This window comes from Mya arenaria, chromosome 12, assembly GCF_026914265.1.
Source record: "Mya arenaria isolate MELC-2E11 chromosome 12, ASM2691426v1".
NCBI lineage: Eukaryota > Metazoa > Mollusca > Bivalvia > Myida > Myidae > Mya > Mya arenaria.
In genome coordinates this window covers 6,815,517-6,835,898 of record NC_069133.1, presented here as the reverse complement: position 1 = coordinate 6,835,898, position 20,382 = coordinate 6,815,517, and the positions used below count along the sequence as shown (strand labels likewise).

General features: G+C 35.4%; 2 protein-coding genes across 5 annotated transcripts in view; both read left to right on the top strand.

The window, feature by feature from the left end:
* Window positions 1-20,382, top strand: part of LOC128211578 (putative cytochrome P450 120) — a 32,079-nt gene that overhangs the window by 1,504 nt on the left and 10,193 nt on the right. For 3 of the 4 annotated variants that reach the window (XM_052916537.1, XM_052916536.1, XM_052916540.1), the window contains exons 2-8: window positions 12,092-12,290; window positions 15,269-15,346; window positions 16,585-16,669; window positions 17,683-17,718; window positions 18,417-18,547; window positions 19,358-19,434; window positions 19,977-20,171. In XM_052916537.1, the coding sequence (XP_052772497.1) occupies window positions 12,098-12,290; window positions 15,269-15,346; window positions 16,585-16,669; window positions 17,683-17,718; window positions 18,417-18,547; window positions 19,358-19,434; window positions 19,977-20,171 (795 nt within the window). In that variant the 5' untranslated portion in view covers window positions 12,092-12,097. Of the gene's footprint in view, window positions 1-9,153; window positions 9,216-12,091; window positions 12,291-15,268; window positions 15,347-16,584; window positions 16,670-17,682; window positions 17,719-18,416; window positions 18,548-19,357; window positions 19,435-19,976; window positions 20,172-20,382 lie in introns of those variants that run through there. The other variant, XM_052916539.1, reaches the window with a different exon arrangement.
* Window positions 1,761-3,214, top strand: LOC128211721 (uncharacterized). Its single transcript, XM_052916749.1, has 2 exons — window positions 1,761-2,258; window positions 2,765-3,214. The coding sequence occupies exons 1-2, from the start codon at window positions 2,064-2,066 to the stop codon at window positions 3,212-3,214; spliced, it is 645 nt and encodes a 214-aa protein (XP_052772709.1). The 5' UTR covers window positions 1,761-2,063.

Genomic DNA, 20,382 nt, shown 5'->3' with positions numbered 1-20,382 from the left:
GGGAGTGATTAAACCCCGGGAACCCCATTCATATTTCTAAGTACATACACAAGAGTATGCAGTATGGTTTATAACTGTATTGTGTTTAAGTGGGTTGTATGTCGTGGTTGAGGTTGGTTGGAGAGTGGTGGGGGAGTCGGAGGAGGGGGTGGTGGCTACGAAGAAGTCTCAAATACTACTTTCACATATCTCATTTCAAATTGTAGAGGTAAGGGAGGGTAGGGTCGTACCTTACCGTATACAAAAAAGTATGCGAGGGTGTGTTCGCCGATATTTAATACTTCATTTTGGTCGTCCTGTATGCCAAAGTTGTTGGTGGGTGGAGGGGGTGTGGAAGTCGGACGAGGGGGATGGCTAAATCCCGGGAAGTCCTTTTAATTTCATATATGTTAATGTTTTAACGACTAGTTCAATATCACATTTCATTGTGTTTGGTTGCTATTCGTATTTTAAGTATATCGTATATTGAATGTTTTAAAGGTGTATTATTTGTTATTGATATTTCCTGTAATAAGTTATCCGTTTATTTCGTTGTAAAGCGCCTTTAAACGTGTGGTTAAAAATGGTGCTGTATAAGTTAATCGATAAATAATAATTGTGTATTGTGAACAAGTTGTGTGTCGAGAAAGGTGAATAATTGGTATCAAGCGGGAGTTGATTATATTCAAAGTCAAAGTCAAACACGGTTTATTCTCTCATACCATAAACATGGCAAATGAGGTCCTATACAAAACATATATACATGGCGGCAGATATAATGTAAATTTCTAACTACAATTCATATGATACCCAATACGAGTATCGGACGGTCATTCACATGAAGCCAGAAAACATTATAGTCAAATCACAATGAATAAGGTTGTATCAATAGTAGAAATATTACCTTTGAATCACTTGTACATAAGAAAAAGAATATCTAACAATTGTGTGCCTAATTTATACAATTGTTCTTATGTGTATCATAACGATTTGTATGTGTCTCAACTGTTATGTGGAATCGCTTGGTATGTTTCATTGCACAATCTCGCGAAGAAAGAAATGCAAATTGCACAATTTCACATAAATACCATCACTGTACCTAAATAAGAATCATCAACATATTTTAACATTTGTCATGACAATGATAGGAAAGTGTATTTAATGAATAAAGGCTTAAAATAAGATTTAATATCATAAAGCATACTATTTAAATTCATACATGAAATATTCGTCTCAATATCGATATGGACATGTCATTGTGAGATATTGGTCCATGTCTGTTATCTATCAGTAATGACACCCCGCTGTGACAGATTCTTATCGTGCGGTCAGTACTTGGAACCATGCTGTCACTGATGACTATAATACGATGTGTATTGAACCCCAATGGCGGTCAGGTTCAAAACGGGATGCTCCTGTGAACCAGAAATTAAATCTTGTATTTACACAAAGGAGTATTTGAAGATAAACTTTAAATATTCACTTATAATTATAATAGTTTTGTTCATCCTCACCTGATGTGAATATTTTTTTGAATGTATTTATGATTCTATTTTATATTATGTATAACCTATGTCATACCATGTGTTTGTTTATTTATTATTCATTTGTGGTTAAGAAGATGATGTACGTTGTACAAGTCTTAATAAAATATCTGTTCTGTTCTATTTACACGAAGGTAACAAGTAAGAGTACGCGGTGTATGAGAGAAACATCTGAAGTCGGAATATTTATTTCTTAATGCAATGCAGTTCAAGAGTACATTGCACTACAGTGTTTCTATTTATATATATATATGTATGTTTTATCAATTATATTCGTATTGTTCTTGGTATAATAATAGTACAATATAGATTTAGTGAATACATTTTAGGAAAAGCGTTGTAAGCATTTGCTTTTAAAAAGAAAGGCGAGGAATATTTGGGGAATAGTTGAAAGTGAATATGGATTTTTAAATTGGCTAATTAAAGTCGGAACACCTTGAGAACGTGATATGTTAAATTTCACGTGTTTGAAAAAAAAGGGTGTGAATTCGCAGTACCTAATGAAAGCGCTTGTTGATATATCAAAGTTAGAACCGTGTAATGAGTGTTTGTAGCAGAATTAACACCTTGGCATGGCTTGAGCACAATCGTCAGATTGTCAGTATATATAAAGGTGTGTTCAAATATATTGCATGTATGTTGTGTTCACTCTTGTTATTAAAAATGAAGAAAGTTGCAATTTTCGGGGACAGTCACGTCTGGCGACTAGGCGCATTCTGCAATGAGGACCTCAAGGTGCGTTGTTTTTTCATGTTCACTCACTATGTACAGTAAAACCTAACTTCCTATTTAGTTAGCTTACATCGGCGATTTATACGTGTTTGTTTCTAGTTGTCATATAACGACATGCCAATATACTCGTACTAAAAAGTTTTAGGATGGTCAATCTGTGAGAGTGCAGCTTGTAGACTTTTCGTAAACACCTACTGTCACGATTTAATGACTCAACCTAATTAAGCGTACTAAATATTAGGTCTGAATGTACAATGATATATTATGTATTCATATGTGATGTTTAAGCACTTTGCACACTGTGAAATGTTACAGTCATAAGTTGTGTAGTAATTCTATAATTGAAAGGCCGCATATATATTCTGTTTTGTATATATTATGTTTTACTTCAATTGAATATATACGGATGACAATTATTAAAACAATGTTGCAATGAGGTGATATTTGAAAAGAATATTACAAAGGCAACGACTGTGAAGCCATTTACAATATTAAATGTATTCTTTTAGGTGCCTATGGAGGTGCGTTTCTTTGGTGCGGGCGGGATGAAAGCTTCCAAACCCAAACCAGGACTTTTGAAACAGGTGAAGATGTACGGGGCGGACTTGGTGGTAGTGAGTTTGGGCGGCAAAGATATCACAACTACATCCGTACCGAAGGACATAGTGGCGGCCGTACTTGACATTGCCCAGGACTTCCTTGACAGTGGTGTATCTACCATCCTGGTGTTGGAGATTGGGGAGCGTGGAGCATTCCGGGACGGGTTGGGGTACAGGTCTTTTGCAAGCCAGCGCGCACGAATTAACCAGTTGCTGAGGAAAAGAGAGCTCGTTGAAGTTTTGCGGCTCCCCCACATACGTTTTCCAGCCGAGTTCATGCGAGACAAAGTACATTTAAATGAGAAGGGACTGAAAAAGTTGTTGTATAGAATTAGGTCGGCAGTGTGCCGGTACATGTAATTGTGCTCTTTTCATTCGTCAATAATGTTAATTTGTATCTGTTCATGTGTTCAGCATAATAAACATTGCAGGATGAAGTTTGTCTTCATTTATTGTACTTTTGCCACTGACTACAGTCAAAGCAGTTGTGCGTGCGTGCGTGCGTGCGTGCGTGCGTGCGTGCGTGCGTGCTTGCGTGCGTGCGAATCCAATTTGCCGTACAGAAAGCGAAATCCCTCAGCTTGTGATTATTTTGCGATTTATTCTAGCCAAGCGTAATCACAAAGAAGAATGGTAGTAGCAGTTCACTGCCACTAAACCGATACACATTTCCTGCAATGTGTTGTTTTCTAAGACAGTTATATGAGCTGAAATTAAATCATGATGATTAAGAATGGGCGAATTGAGTGTATAATCCAGCTATTACTCAAAACAAGATGACGTGTCACCAGTGTACAAATAATATGAAAGAACATTGGGGAATATAGAAATGTATTTGTACAGTTCCTGAAGTATGCGACCATTAAGGTAGCACACCCCTAATAAAACCTCCACTCGATACTCAATGCTTTAGCCTGTAGTGTTAAGCACAGGGACTAAGAATATTTTGAGGGTTTCATGATAGTGGTTCGAATCCAACCAGAAGCACATTGCAATATTTTTTATTTTTTTTTTGGTTTCATTACCTAACATTTCTATACAAAAGTTCAAATTGTATTTTAATTAAAAGTAATGAGATAGATGTTTACACATATTAATATATTAGCTTCTGTGACGTTTTTTAACTCGCAATTACGGCTGAAATAGATGTTTGGGATTCACCAACTTAATTTGTTAAGAATGAGACGGTTTAACATTTCGATATTTTGGCATAATGTTCTCAGAAGACAATTCTTAATACTAAACTACATGAGTATTTCAAGATAGTGTTGTTTTTGTATACATGTTAATATTATATGTAATGTGTGTCACCTTTTGTTCTCTAACTTGTGCAGATTTTCTATTGCGGTTAGCCGACTGTTTGATAAAGTAAAGCATCGCTACTTGCTAAGTAAGACAAGATTTCACAGATTGTAACAACTGTAAAAATTTACGAAAAGATGTATATGGTATTATAATTTAATTTAAATTATTTTTCAAGAATTAGCTCATTTAGGACTTTTAATGCTCACTGCAAATTCACATTCAGTTACCAATCAGTTCACATTAAAGTCGGTGACAGTAGCACATGATTTTGTAATGTTTTATTTGTATTGTATCAGATATTGTGTGCAATGAGTTGATGTTAATTATTCTATGCAATATTTTTTTCGTGGTCACTTTGTTATATTTATAATCTATGCAATCTATTTATGCATGTACGCCGATGTTTTCATTCGGAGCACCTTGGCCATTTCCTACGAAAACAACCTCAAATGTCTATGAACGGTTTACAAAGTAAGAAATCGGTACACTTTAACTACGCCGCACGCAAGTAGATCGCGTTGTACATTGAATTAAGCAGCTGTACTTATGTTTGCAATTTTATAAAATTAACGGGCAAATATTTTCAACTTAAATCTACACATTTTTTTCATTATATAATGTAGAATTTACGGACCTTCTTAACTGAGGTTGTTGTCGAAAAAATGGAGCTCAACATGAATACTTCTATGCAACCATTATTTATGTCCATGTCATGCTTGTGTTGTTGTGATATTTGCCACATTTTACCAAACTTAATCTATTGGTGTATAATTTCGCGTTTCTTTTGCCCAGTTTATTTCCATCTTTTCAACTGTCACTTGGTCCCCGTTTTTTACTGTTTGTAGAAATTGTGTAACCTCCACTTGTGTTCACAGTCAGTTAAGGACGCTGTATGAAATGCAGATAACTTTTCAAAATCCTTCTTTAAAATGAAAATAATACAACAAAATAATTCACACAGCTACCACCGATTAAAACAAATATAGATGAAAGCAAAATGGCAAAAAATTAAAAAACATACATTTAAATCCAGTCAGCGGACATTTAAATATATTAAAGACCTATGTCATGTATCAGTTTGTCTAGCTGTGTTTCGAAAACGCCTTAATTGTGCTTCTCAGTTGTGTTGTAATTATGTGTGTTAATTGTTCCGATATATATATATATATATATATATATATATATATATATATATGTATATATAAGATCACAGGATATGGCGCTCGGTAAGACCAGAACATTCGTTATGTACAGGAACATCTAGATTAATTGAAACTACGTAAATGCTGATGTCGTTGCCTTCATCATGTCCAGCTACTTACGGACTAACCCCAAATTTTACTGTTTTTTTACCATATCTGATAGGGCGCCTCATATGGGAGATCATGTGACGCCGACGTACCCGAAAAAAAGCGTGTTGAAAATTACCAAACGAAAATTTCCCATTAAATGGAGTAACATCAAATTCATGCATAGGCGCATTCAATTGTTTGTTGTGGATTTACTGTGTGCCATTGTCCGGTACAAAAAAAAAATTGTCATTTTAGATGTTATGTGTTTTATTGTATGTCTTTTTGTTCATATAATGTGTTTTTGAATTGTGTAACATTTTGTATCATTTTTGCTCGTGCCATGCTGTGTCTACTCTGGAAAACATGTCATACCTTTTGAAGTGCTTGCGCGTGAGTTTGTTGCTACAGAGACCCGCCGTGAATCCCATTGTAGGGAAACTTCAGTCGCACTGAGGTGGCATATCTCTCAACGCAACTCGCGTCGCAAGTGCAACTACTCCTTTTTCCAAATTGCGTTAACCTTTTGTCGTCGTCGAAAACCATGCGCCAATAATAAGCAATAATAGCGGCTAGCTGATGTCAACATGCACTTTTAGGTCAAACGATATACATGGTACATTCAATTTTGGGGTGTACCATTTATGTCAGAGCTAGACAATCAGTGAAACCCATTTAAGCGCGTGAGTTTGTTGCTGCAGAGACCCGCCGTGAATCCCATTGTAGGGAAACTTCAGTCTCACTGAGGTGGCATATCTCTCAGCGCAACTCACGTCGCAAATGCAATTACTCCTTTTGTAAACGGCCAGCAATAAATACGGTTAGCTGATGTCGACTACATTTACTGGGATGGATTATTCCTTAATCATCGCTTTATGATAAAATATTTCTCTATATCGCATCAACAACAAATAAATAAAAATAGTTCAGGAAAAGTTCATGAAGAGTTCGAACTTGCTCAACAACATGACATGTTACAGGCATATTTTCCTCGCGTTTCGCTTTCGAGTCTTTGAGGTACGCATGAAGTAACAACTGTACTTAAAAAATGAAAAAAGGGTGCTTATGTTTTCAGTTTATGTCCCCCTTTAGGGAAAGCTGAGACATATGCATTGACGTGACATTCAACAGTACTGCCAACAATGTCACACTATTATACCTATCTTTCTAGCCATGGGTTCTTTGTATGCTTTGATTGATAATTGACAGTCATTATACAACTGTTTTGTCAACTCAGTTTTACATCTTGTACATATGTTTTATTTATTTCGCTTTATACACTGAATGTTCAGGCTATCATATGTGTATTTAACTTCTATTATTATACATGCTTTACATTTGCCACAACCCTTGCGCATTAGTGCTACATTGCTGCTGAAGAGAGCCATTACATAGCTCTCTTACGTGGACTTAAAACATTGCATTTCTGTATGATTACTAACCCATTTAAATGCTGGTATGCCTTTATGTGAATAGTTCTAAAACGGGATATTAAGGTTTATAGAAAAATGTTTGTGAGCTAGATAGGTCTATATAACAAACAAGGTACAGTTCACGAGTACTGTCATAGTGGCAAGACGGTTGTTAATTACCTTTAATTCGAACATATCACTTTACGGTCATTCCCGTGAATGTTTCGGCAACTTAACTGTTTTTGCAGAATAGGATGATTATTTCAAAATATGTATCGATTTCTTTCGGGATTAATTGATGAATATTTTTAACATTGCATAAGCAGTCCGTCTTAAAATAATACGAAATGAAAGTCCATAAGGGAGTGAGGTTATTTGCAATTAGACCAATTTGTTATGATTTTTTAAAGATGCTGTTGCATTTCAATGTTCTCTGAAGCTGTAGTACGTAACAAATTAGGAATGTGTTGAAACTTCTTCAACTAAATGAGGGTAGGTTTTGGGTGGGGGTGGGGGTGGCCATGACGAGAGCGCCTCCTTGTGGTGTGGCCTGGATATGGCACGGTGAATGAACAATCTGTTTTTCATCTAAATTAGAAAAAAATATATATATAATACAAATCTTTGGTCCAATTCAAGTCCACATTCATCCTGCCATAACTGAACGCTCTCATATGGTCGAAAATTAGCAATATCACTTCGCTTAAGATCATCCTCTTTCATATAATATACCACTTTGGGACATATGGCATTATAATAACCGCCTACTCAGACCCCGAAGGTGAACAGACCTCGGCTTACGCCTCGGTCCATATACACCTTCGATGGGTAAATGGCCTGTCCTTATTATGTCATATGGCCCTCAGTGGTGTATTATATTAAATTTCTTTAATATCGTAAACACTGAGGTGCAACGTACTCTTGAACTGCATTTCACTAAGAAATAAATATTCAGACTTCCGATGTTTATTTCATACACCGCGTACTCTTACTTGTTACCTCCGTGTAAATACAAGATTTAATTTCTGGTTCATAGGAGCATTCCGTTTTGAACCAGAACGCCATTGATTGGGGTTCAATACACATCGTATTATAGTCATCAGTGACAGCATGGTTCCAGGTACTGACCGCACGATAAGAATCTGTCACAGCGGGGTGTCATTACTGATAGATAACAGACATGGACCAATATCTCACAATGACATGTCCATATCGATATTGAGACGAGTATTGCACGCAAGTATTTAAACGGTATGCTTTACGATATAAAATATTAGATTATGCTTTTATTCATTAATAACATTTTCCTATCATGACCAATGTTAAAATATGTTGATGATTCGTATTTAGATGCAGTGATGGTATTTAAGTGAAATTGTACAATTTGCATTTCTTTCTTCACGAGATTGTGCAATGAAACATACCAAGCGATTCCACATAACAGTTGAGACACATACAATTTGTTATGATACACATAAGGACAATTGTATAATCAACTCCCGCTTGATACCAGTTATTCACCTTTCTCGACACACAACTTGTTCACAATACACAATTAATTATTATTTATCGATTAACTTATACAGCACCATTTCTATATACACGTTCAAAGGCGCTTTCAACAATATAAACTAATTACAAGCAATATCAATACAAAAGCTATTAAACAATCAATGTACGACATATTAAAAATCAGAAAATCAATAAAAAAAATATAATGTGATATCAATTGAATTACTAGTTTGAAGTTGAAACATTAAATATCAATATCTACGATAACAAAATAACTCCAGCCCATGTAAAGTACACAACTTCTGTGTATCTTTATTACCGTCTGCTGTCTTATCAGATCACACATTTAAGTGTCTTGCTGTGCGGTGTCATCCAATACAGTACAATTTTCATAAACGAAACTGAATGAATAAATCTTGTTATCATACTTCGTTGGTTTTGATTACGTTTAAGTCACCCCAACACCCCTCCACCGACTCCCCTTCCCCTCTCTACAACCAACTATGGCATACAAGCGATGACACTAATAATAAGTAATTACTCCCGGCGTACAAACCACCTCGCACACTCGATGTAAAATGAAAGGGGATCCCGGGTTTTAGTCACCACGACCCCCATCCCCACCCTCCCTAGGCTTCCCCACCCCTCTCCAACCTCCAACAATTACGGCATACAACATTCGAACACAATAAAGTAGTAAATCCGGGCGTATTAAAGAAAACGCTGTATACCTCAGAGAATGGAAGGGATTTTCGGTATTTACGCGGATTTTCGGGTTTTCGGTAATTCCACCGACCCTACGAAAGATAGTTGTTTCGTCCACAGGCAGCAGTAACGTTGACAGTACACAGCTTATTTTGCCACGCCCCCCTCCCCAACAAGAAAAATATAATAAAAACCTAAAAAAAAAATCCACAAGAAAACCCTAGCTACAATAATGAGCGATGAGGGATACTTTTTTTTATTATTTTGGCATTTCTTATGTGTCCCTGTAACGCTACAACTCTCTACCATTTAACAATGGGCGAAATGATATACTGTAATAATATACATTGATGTTGAATAATAATGACAAAGTTGTTCAATTTTTATCGGACAGTGATCTGAACTGGATTGAATTTGTCGTTAGAGTTGTTATTTTCACATTAATATATTATGGGTCACGAATACCGTTATACATGTACACAACCAGTCAGATTTGTCCCAGATTTACCAATATCGGTATAGAGTTGTTATTTTCACATTAATATATTATGGGTCACGAATACTGTTATACATGTACACAACCAGTCAGATTTGTCCCAGATTTACCAATATCGGGATACTCCATAAACAATCGACACTTGTAAGTGTTTTATGATAACTTAACATGTTTTTTGGGCATACTGCCATAACTTAATACGTGTTTAATAGTAGGCAATAATATTTTCGTAGAAATTTGAATTTATAACAGAGATAATTTCAAAATTGTGGCCGCGAGGATTCTCTACGCAAGGACCGCTTGCTACTTTTTGCTGGGATGGTGGGTGTCATGAGTCTGCCATATTAAAAAAATTGTCAAAAGACTCGTTGACGGCCATTTAGGTGGACTAAATAAAACCTCTAACATATTATATTATTAATTAAAGGTTGACATGTTTAATAAGGCCCTCATACAGATGATGGTGTTTTTGTGAAGCTTGTAAATAACTTATTTTTTAACCAATTTTCTCCAAATAAATTGCATTCCTCTATGCAGTTCATTCTTATGTATGTTTATGTTATGTTTGTTTGTTACTCATTTCGGAAAATTGGTCATTGGGCTAATGTTTCTTATTATCATATACCTGACTAAGTGAAGATTCTTATTTATTGTATCTTGTTCAACTGACTGAGCACTATTCCTACCCGGTATAATTTTCTTGAGCCTCAACTCAGAATATCATCCTATGACTCCTACCCAATGAACAGGTTAAAAGGTTTGGATTGGTCAGAGTAAACCAAAATGTTTATTGATTGGTCAAACCAAAATGTTTATTGATTGGTCAATATATCTAATTACTTTTAACCAATTAAATTTTTAAAGTATGCAAATTGGACTCGAGACCGCTGGACATTTTAGCAAAATTGTATACAGTCAGTGTTGCAGAAGGCAAAATCGTGGCAGGTGAATCATCATGATTTTCAAATAAGAAAAAAAGGTTACATGAATGTGAACTTGTGTGGCTACAGTGAAGTGAACAGTGCAGGGCCCGGCTCTCTAGCTCCAAGCAGGGAAGGTGTGCGTTGCTTGAGCTGTTACCTATATGTTATAATGTATAATATTTACACCTCAACTGCCATTCCTAAATTGAACTGCCTTTCGGCATTTGCGTTTATCAATCAATGAACACAACATCTTCGGATATATTTGGATCGCAATTCATCGCATAACAATATACATGAACTATTGACCTTGTTATTGTTTGTATTGTGTGAGCAGGTCTCGTAAATCAACATTTTAGAAAGTCTCAATTTATTATATTTTAAATGAATTGTAGCCATAAGTGTTTCAATATGCGTTTAAAAGTGATTTTAAGTGGTTGAAATTTTCCCGCATTATTGGGACGTCATATCGTTCTATTTACAGAATGGGTAAGAAAGGATTACTGAAAGGTTTTCTAAAATGAAATAAAGTATTACAATTATTGAATGAAACTATGATCTATTGGTGTAATTAATGAATTGCGGGATTGATGTCATTATCAGGGATATGAACGCAATTGGGGCTGGTCAAAGAACACGTGGAGTTGTTCAGACTCCACAAATGAGTCTCATAGCTCTGAATGAATACCTAAGGCAACAGAAAATTATCAGAGAATGCCACTTACAATTGTAGTTCCCTGTTTCTAAAATTTTGCTGATAGCTCTTAGTCTTTTTTGATTCAGGTCATTGCATAAAAAAACATGTATCAAAAGTTGACTTTAAAACCCATACAGACTTTCTGGAGGTGGGGCTAAACCTTTTCTGCTCTTTTTCTATTGGTGAATATGTTTGGGTTTTTTAACGAAAAGCTTTTTTATTACGGGTCATTACTTCTGTGAGAAGGGCTCTTTAATATAATATGGTACTATCTGTCTATGCAACTCAGCCCGAATGTACTTTATGTAACTAGTTTAAAAAATAAATGGTTTGATGCAACACAGTTGCATTGCCATTTATTTTGTGTAAGTACATACAAACAATCTTAAACTGTTTTAGTGGTCTACATAATATTGTGTCAACTATACACGTAGTGTGACAGCCATTGTTTATAACTGATGCAAGCATTTTTAATGAAAAATTATCAATGATGTTTTAATAGTGAAAAATCATTGATTTAAATATAATGGGTCAATACTAATTGTAGTGATTGTGCTTGAGTTTTATGGTCACCTTTAAGAAAAACATGCACTTTTCTGAATACCACGCTGGTACAAAATTGGTCCATCCATGCTTAGAAATTTGTTTATATTTTTGTTAGTATCAGAGAGTAAAGGAAAATGTCAAGTTAAGAATTTCGTCAAGTATGTATGTATGTATACAATAATAATAATAATAATAATAATTTTACCATCGCATCAGACTTCATTGAAACATATTAAAGACAATTCATAAAACTGTCCTCAATCATTGAAACAAGATTTTTGGATGAACAAGCCTGAGTACAAAATGTACATGTACTAGCGCTTGCCATAAATTTTTACCCATTTCCTTTCAGGTTAAAATGAGTGCTAAAGTTCCGGGCTCGGCAGGCCTACCACTGCTGGGAGATCGGTCATACGAGTTCTACAAAGATCCTATCAAGTTCCAGCATAAATACATGGAAAATACAAAGTCCAGGGTATTCCTGGCACGATTTCTAAACAAGCCCACCATATTTGTTGGCTCAAACCATGTAGTACATGAGGTTTTAACAGGTACATTGTAGCCGTAGGCTTGTATTGTTGACTTTGTAATTCATAGCAAAATGTTTTATGTCTTCTATAGCATACATGTATCACTAATTTCTGAATTAATAATAAATGGCAAGTTTACTTATTAATTATAAACAGTTGATACATTGTGCTTTAATGTCTTATAAAAGAAAACCTTGCTACTGGATTTTACTGTAGATACTACACAGATATTCTGCCCACAATATGATTACAATAACTGTTTGTGTACAATAGATTATATTCATTGCCTAGCAATGAAAAAAAATCAGTTTCATTTTTCCCTGATTTCTAAACATGATATGAAAGGTGATAAACCTGATTTTTCTCACATATTTCTCCTTCCTATTATCTACAGTTAACTTTGGTAAACAGGTTTTAACATTGTATTTTTTTTATTTGTATGAAATGGTGCAATGGGGGACTTGTTCACATTTTAAAGGTCAGGCATAGAAAAACAAAAATTTCAATGAGAATGTTCCTAATTCTTGTTTCCATGATAACACATCCTAAAACATTGATTCAACTTGAAGCTCTAGTGTTAATTAGCATTTAAAAAGTGTGACAGAAAATGTTCTATATTACCAAAAAGACAGGTAAAATTATGAAAATAAAATTATTTTGAGCTTCTATTTACATATTTCTGGTCAAATGTGTATCTGCTAGTTGCTATTTGGTGTTTGTTTTTAAAAGTAAGTAAATTAACTCATAACTAAGATTTTGAAAAATCATTGCCAACATAAAATCTGTGAGTGAGTCCCTTGAATTTCTCTGACTTGACATTCATCCAACACCTGATTTATATTCTCTTCTGATCTCAAATCATTATAAGTTTATGATAATTATGTCTCCCCCTCTCTGGGGGAGACATATTGTTTTTGCCCTGTCCGTCAGTCCGGTAGTCCGTCAGTCCGTCCGTACGTCACACTTCGTTTCCGATCGATAACTGGAAAACCGCATGACCTAGGATCACCAAACTTGGTAGGGAAGTTGGTCGTGAGGTGTAGAGGATCCCTATTGTTTTTGGGGTCACTAGGTCAAAGGTCAAGGTCGCGGCGACCCCCAATATAAAAAACATTTCTGCTCAAAATCTTGAGAACGGTTTGACCTAGGTTCACCAAACTTGGTAGGGAGGTTGGTCATGAGGTGTAGAAGATCCCTATTGTTTTTGGGGTCACTAGGTCAAAGGTCAAGGTCGCGGCGACCCCCAATGTAAAAAACATTTCCGCTCAATATCTTGAGAATGGTTTGACCTAGGTTCACCAAACTTGGTAGGGAGGTTGATCATGAGGTTTAGAAAACTCCTATATTTTGGGGGGTCACAAGGTCAAAGGTCAACGTCGCTGTGACCTCTAATGTAAAAAAATATTTCCGTGCAATATCAGGAGAATGCTTTGATCTAGGTTCACCAAACTTTGAAGTGAGGTTGGTCATGATGTCTAGATGATCCCAATTGTTTTGGGGGTAACAAGGTCAATAGTCAAGGTCGTGGTGACCTTCCATGTAAAAATCATTTGCGTGTAATATCTTTATGTCTCCCCCATTCATGGGGAGACATATTGTTTTTGCCCTGTCCGTCAGTCAGTCCATCAGTCTGTCAGTCAGTCAGTCAGTACGTCACACTTCGTTTCCGCCCAATAACTATAGAACTCTTAGACCCAGGAACTTCATACTTGGTATGCTAGTTGGTCATGACTAGTAGATGACCCCTACTGAATTTGGGGTCACTAGGTCAAAGATCAGGGTCAACGTGACCTTGAGGTGAAGAAACGGTTTCCACTCAATAACTAAAGATCCTTTGGGTCCAGGAACTTCATACTTGGTATGCTAGTTGTTCATGACTATTAGATGACTCCTATTGATTTTGAGATCAAAAGGTCAAAGGTCAAGGTTACCTTCAGGTAAAAAATGTTATGTTGGCAGTGACCTTAAGCTTAAAAATGGTTTCTGCTCAATAACTAAAGAAAGCTTGTACCCAGGAACTTCATAGTTGTTCATGACTAGTAGATGACTCCTATTGATTTTGAGATCAGTAGGTCAATGGTCAAGGTCACCGTGACCTTGAGGTGAAGAAACTGTTTCCGCTCAATAGCTAGAGAACGCTTGCAACCAGGAATTTCATACTTGGTATGCTAGTTGGTCATGACTAGAAGATGACCCATATTGATTTTGAGATCACTAGGTCAAAGGTCAAGGTTGCCATGACCTTGAAGTGAAGAAAAAGTTTCCGCTCAATAACTAAAGATCCTTTGGTTTCAGGAACTTCATACTTGGTAAGCTAGTTGTTCATGACTAGAAGATGACCCCTATTGATTTTCAGATCAAAAGGTCAAAGGTCAAGGTTACCTTCAGGTAAAAAATGATACGTTGGCGGTGACCTTAAGCTTAAAAATGGTTTCTGCTCAATAACTTAAGAACGCTTGTACCCAGGAACTTCATTCTTGGTACGCTAGTCGGTCATGACTAGTAGATGACCCCTATTGATTTTGAGATCAGTAGGTCAAAGGTCAAGGTTGCCATGACCTTGAGTTGAAGAAATGGTTACCGCTCAGTAACTAAAGAACACTTGCACCCAAAAACTTAATACTTGGTATGCAAGTTGGTTATGTAGATGATCCCTATTGATGTTGTGATCAGTAGGTAAAAGGTCATGGTCACGATGACTGTGAGCTGAAAAATGGTTTCCGATCAATAATTGAATAACGCTTGCGCCCAGGAACTTCATACAATGCAAACTTCGTTTACATTTTCCATGATTAATCAACAACACTTTCTTCTCTTCACTATTTAATATAATCGAATAAACCAAACTTCACTGTTGGTTTGTCTCCAGTCCAAAGTTACAAATTTCATGTCCATCATTTATTTTTTCTCAGCTACGACCACACAATAGGGGAGACAAGCGCTTTTTCAAAAAAGCAATCTCTAGTTATGATGTAGGTTCTTTCTTTTATTAATTTCAGAACATTCAAACAAGATGGAGTTGGGATACAAGCAGTTTTGGTTTGAAATATTTGGAGATAATGTTTTGTTTAGTGATGGTAAGATTTTTTTTTCTCAATTAAAGTTAGGCCAAATAACCTGTCCTACCCTGATTTTTACCCCTCAGTTACCCTTACTTTTTTTCTGGTTCAAATTTAATTGAGAACGAAAATTAATTGAGTCAGCAAAGAAATTTCTAATTTGCATATGAAAAAGTTCCAGTGGACATAAACTGTATAACAACAATGATAGCTTTCAGTTCATCAATGGTGGCCTCTAATTTCCAGCATTAGATGGGATCATTGTCCTTTGACTAATGAATAGTATGTTAGTTTTAATTCTACAAACCCAACCATTCAACCCTATTCCTTGCGGCAATGTTACCTGAACACATATTTTTATAACCCCACTTTACAAAGTGAAGTGTGGGCTTTGGAGGAATCCCGCACATCGTCACAACTATCCATCTGTACTGTTTTTGTCACGTCCGTATCTTTCTCATTCATGGTAAGGCAGATGTGACACTTTAGCATGAGGATGTGTCACACACAAGACCCGTGTCGCTACCTTCAAGGTAAAGGTCACAGCTACCTTTGAACTTAGTATAGTTTACTATATAAGCCTTACTGATAATAGTTTGTGTCCAGTCCATTATCTTTTTCAGTCATGGTCAGATTTTTTAAATTATTTTGGCATGAGTGACCACCATGTTATGAGGACATGTTTTCCTTAAAAAGTGTACCTACCTTCAAGTCAAGGTCACAGCAACCTTCTTGTAGGTTTTACTGAGTATAGTTTGTGTCACATATCAGTACCGATATTTTCCTGTTATTCTATCCAGGCTGTATTTCGGATCCTTGGGAGGGCGGGGATATAAATCACATTCTGTGATACACGTAGCTCTAGTCTATGGTGGACTCACCTGCTTGTTAAAGATATTTAAGAGTGTAGCAAATTACCCTTGAAAAAGCTAATATGACACTTTTTTATTAAAATTCCACACAACCTACATGTTAGCATGTACGGTATCTAGGTCACATTGTCATTTGATTTTATAATGTAATAAATAATTAGTTAGATGAATTTATTTTGATAAAAGAAACATTTTAAGATAATCATATTGTTACTAAGAATACATTGAATGTAATTACCCAAATCTTTACCTAAAGCAAAGTGCATTAAGATATTGAAAATAACATCATCTTCAAGATATAAATTTAAAAATGGCTGTACCTTCACAAATTTTTTAATATATTTTTTATACCAATACGTTTCTTTGTATGATTGATTTAATCAGGTGAGTTTGCGGACAGTCTGCGGGAGAGTCTGAAGCAGCTATTTACAGAGGAAGCCATTGAAACTTACCAGAGCACCATAGAGAGGTATGTTCTCTCATGTTTTAGTTAACTTATGAACTTATCATGTACTTGGAAATAACGGTTTCTGATAAAATGAAAAAATGGTCCTTTTTTATTTTGAGACATCATAAACGTGGATATGTTTAAAGTCACATATATCGAGAGTGTCAGTAAGAACACGTTTTGATTTCACTATTAACATTTGTAGCTATTTGAACACTGATTTTGATTTTACCATCTATTGTTGCTGCTGTTTGAACCATTATTGATTTTACCATCTATTTTTGCTGCTATTTGAACCATTATTGATTTTACCATCTATTGTTGCTTCTATATGAACCATTATTGATTTTACCATCTATTTTTGCTGCTATTTGAACCATTATTGATTTTACCATCTATTGTTGCTGCTATATGAACCATTATTGATTTTACCATCTATTGTTGCTGCTATTTGACCCATTATTGATTTTACCATCTATTTTTGCTGCTATTTGAACCATTATTGATTTTACCATCTATTGTTGCTGCTATATGAACCATTATTGATTTTACCATCTATTTTTGCTGCTATTTGAACCATTATTGATTTTACCATCTATTGTTGCTGCTATATGAACCATTATTGATTTTACCATCTATTGTTGCTGCTATTTGAACCATTATTGATTTTACCATCTATTTTTGCTGCTATTTGAACCATTATTGATTTTACCATCTATTGTTGCTGCTATATGAACCAAATGATTTCACCATGATCAATATTTTCTGCTATTGAACCAATTGATTTCACCATATTTGCTGCCATTTGAACCATGTGTTTATGGGTAATGAATTTATATGAATATAAATGCATAAGTTCAGCATCATAATATAAAAATATAGGGAAATAATTGTTTGTTTGTAATGAATTGTGAATGTCAAGAAAATGTTAATATACCATACAAAAAATTGATGCTACCGGTATATCAAAATTGATATTTTATCCTCATCAAATGAACTAACTTATTATGACAGTCAAAATTTTATCATTTCAGGATTGTGAAGAAGTCATTGTCCAATTTAGATACTGGGTAAGACAGCATTTGCTTGTGACATGTATATATATATATACAGGTATCTTATTTGAAGGCTTTTAGCAGAATGTAAACTATTTTGAGGCTCTTAAACGTCATTCATTTAAAGTGGCATTTTTAATTGCAATGCAATATCTTTTGCTCAATACTTAAGAATTAGTTTGTGTTTTATTTGTTATGCTCACCAAGAATTTTTCAGACAGTGTATCAATGCCGCTTTTTCTGTACGCCTGTCATGCTCTATTTTGTGCCCACTACAAAACTCTGGAGGCGATAGAAGGATTTATAAAAATGTTGGCATAAATTTTAACCAAATAGAGCAGACGTACAGAATGAAGGTACACATTACCTTCCTTCAAATTCAAAGTCATACTTAAGAGTCAAACGTTTTTAGTCATTTTGATGTGGTAAACACTCTCCTCTATATGGCAAATTATTATGAAATCCTTCTATCGGGGGTCATGAGTCTTAGGCCAACTGGGTGCACTTTCTCATGTCCAATTTCATATTGATACAAGCACTGGTGCCTGAAGGAAATAGGTCTTAGTATCAGCTTATAACTGTCTTCACAAGTCAATATTTGTTTATTGTCGGATATCATGTAACATTTAAAAAAAAGCTGTATAGCTTTTTACTGACAATCCAGCTAAAATAAATGTCAGAGTATACACTAGATGTATATGTGTCCATTTCAGACAGCCCTTGTGCATTTATAACCTTTTCAAGAGACTTGCCATAGAAGTGTGTCTAGGACTCTTCCTTGGCTTGGATTTTAGCCAACCAGAGGCTGATGTTATAGCTGATCTAACTATCACTCACTGGCATGGTAAGTTCATGGTATAATAACTTCAGAGTCCATATACCATATCCATATATCTGAGTTTGAGATTTAGACATGCAAGTTTCTAGATCAAACAAATAGTCATTAATATCATTTATATCATTCCTATTGTCAAAAGGTGATGAGATAATAGTTATCTTAGTCATAGTTAAGCTATACGACCATTTGCATCATCAGTGCTTTACTGATGCATGTTTTACAAGACAATTAAGACGTTGAGTCTGTTACTGAGAATGAAGACATTAAGTGAATATGGGCCCTAGAATTTGTCAATTGATTTAAAAACATTTAGATTTTCTGCCTTTAAGGAAAATAGTTGGGGTATTGTCAAGGCCTTGGTGTCGTTGTCAACATTGGCTTCTTTGTGTAAAAAGAAAATTAAACTTTGGCCATTTAACTGAAAAACAGTACAAGATATTTAAATGAAACTTATTACAAATGATCCCAGTGACATTGCACACTAGTAAAGCTAGGACCATAACTCTGGTTTAAATAATAAGCAAGTTATGCCCCTTGTGCAAGTGAAGAAAGAAAAAACGCAAGCCATTGTTGTTCGTTCCACGGCATTGTTGTTCGCCCAGCAGCGTGCTTTTTTTACCAAAAGAAGGAAGAATTCATGACAAATCAAATACAATCTCTTGTGTAGAATAATTGACAAGACTGAGTCAATAGATGAAACTATTTATGGTAGCTTAGATGGAGAGACTGTGGAGAAATTAATCACATCTAAGGTACATATGGATAAAGGCCATATATAATTCCATGTTTGTATTGAAATTGTTGGTTGTTTTTCAGGTATAATCTCTGTACCTCTGGCAGTTAAAGTACCGTTAATGAGTGAATCAACCTACAGCAAGGCTATGGATGCGAAGGTAACACTCATTTATTATATTGGGATATATTGTTTTCAGTTTAATAACTCCATTATGGATTTAAAACCAACAAAACTCCAACATGTACCGTATCATTTTTGTTCAGCTATATGTTAACTCTAAATTTGACATATTGTACGTAGGAAAGGATACTGAAAATGGTACAGATGAAACTCTTAAGCAAACTAATATATAATAGTAATGATGAAGCTATGTTTTTAGTCTTGCTATAAATTAACAATAAATTGATCATGGGGTCCCTGACAGATGAGGGCGCTAATAACCACCTGCTACTCTTCACCTCTGCCCTCGTACCTAAAGCACTCTCCTCTTGCAGATGAATTAATTGTTCATGCATATTAATATAGAAAAACTGATTTCTCTATTGTTATCAATATGATATGGTATAGATCTATCAAAGCAACATAGGGCCTACACTGAGAGCTCTTCAAGCAGTTTGTTAACAGGTTGTCCATTAAAGTATAGGTGTTTTGTGAGAATTCATGATATAGAATTGTAAAAGTGCTAATGTTTTTCTTCAGCGGAAATTATTAGAGATAATACACCAGCGTCGTATTGATAAGAGGCACGAGTTTGTGGAGCGTGTTGAAGGCCTGGGGTCCCTGACAGAGGAGAGCGTTAACAACCACCTGCTACTCTTCACCTCGGCCCTGGTACCTAAAGCACTCTCCTCAATCCTCACGTCGTTTGTGATAGAGACAGGAAGTCCAGACCAGGTCAGTCTCGGGAATGTTATAATGATGTTTGTTTATGAATGATGAGTGTTAAACATAGTTTAAAAGCTGCAATCTCACAGATTTACCATTTTTACAACCTTTTTATTTTTTGTCTTGGAAAGGGCAAATTTTTGCGTAAATATCTGCAAACCAGTGATAAAAGACTGCTGACAAAAGATCAGATCGCAGACTTTCATATTTCTGTTCGAAA

Bases quoted from the DNA above. Each gene is read 5' to 3' on its own strand.
- LOC128211721 (XM_052916749.1), top strand. From the start codon at position 2,064: ATGAGTGTTTGTAGCAGAATTAACACCTTGGCATGGCTTGAGCACAAT. The intron at 2,259-2,764 runs GTGCGTTGTTTT...GTATTCTTTTAG, and splicing joins TCTGCAATGAGGACCTCAAG to GTGCCTATGGAGGTGCGTTT.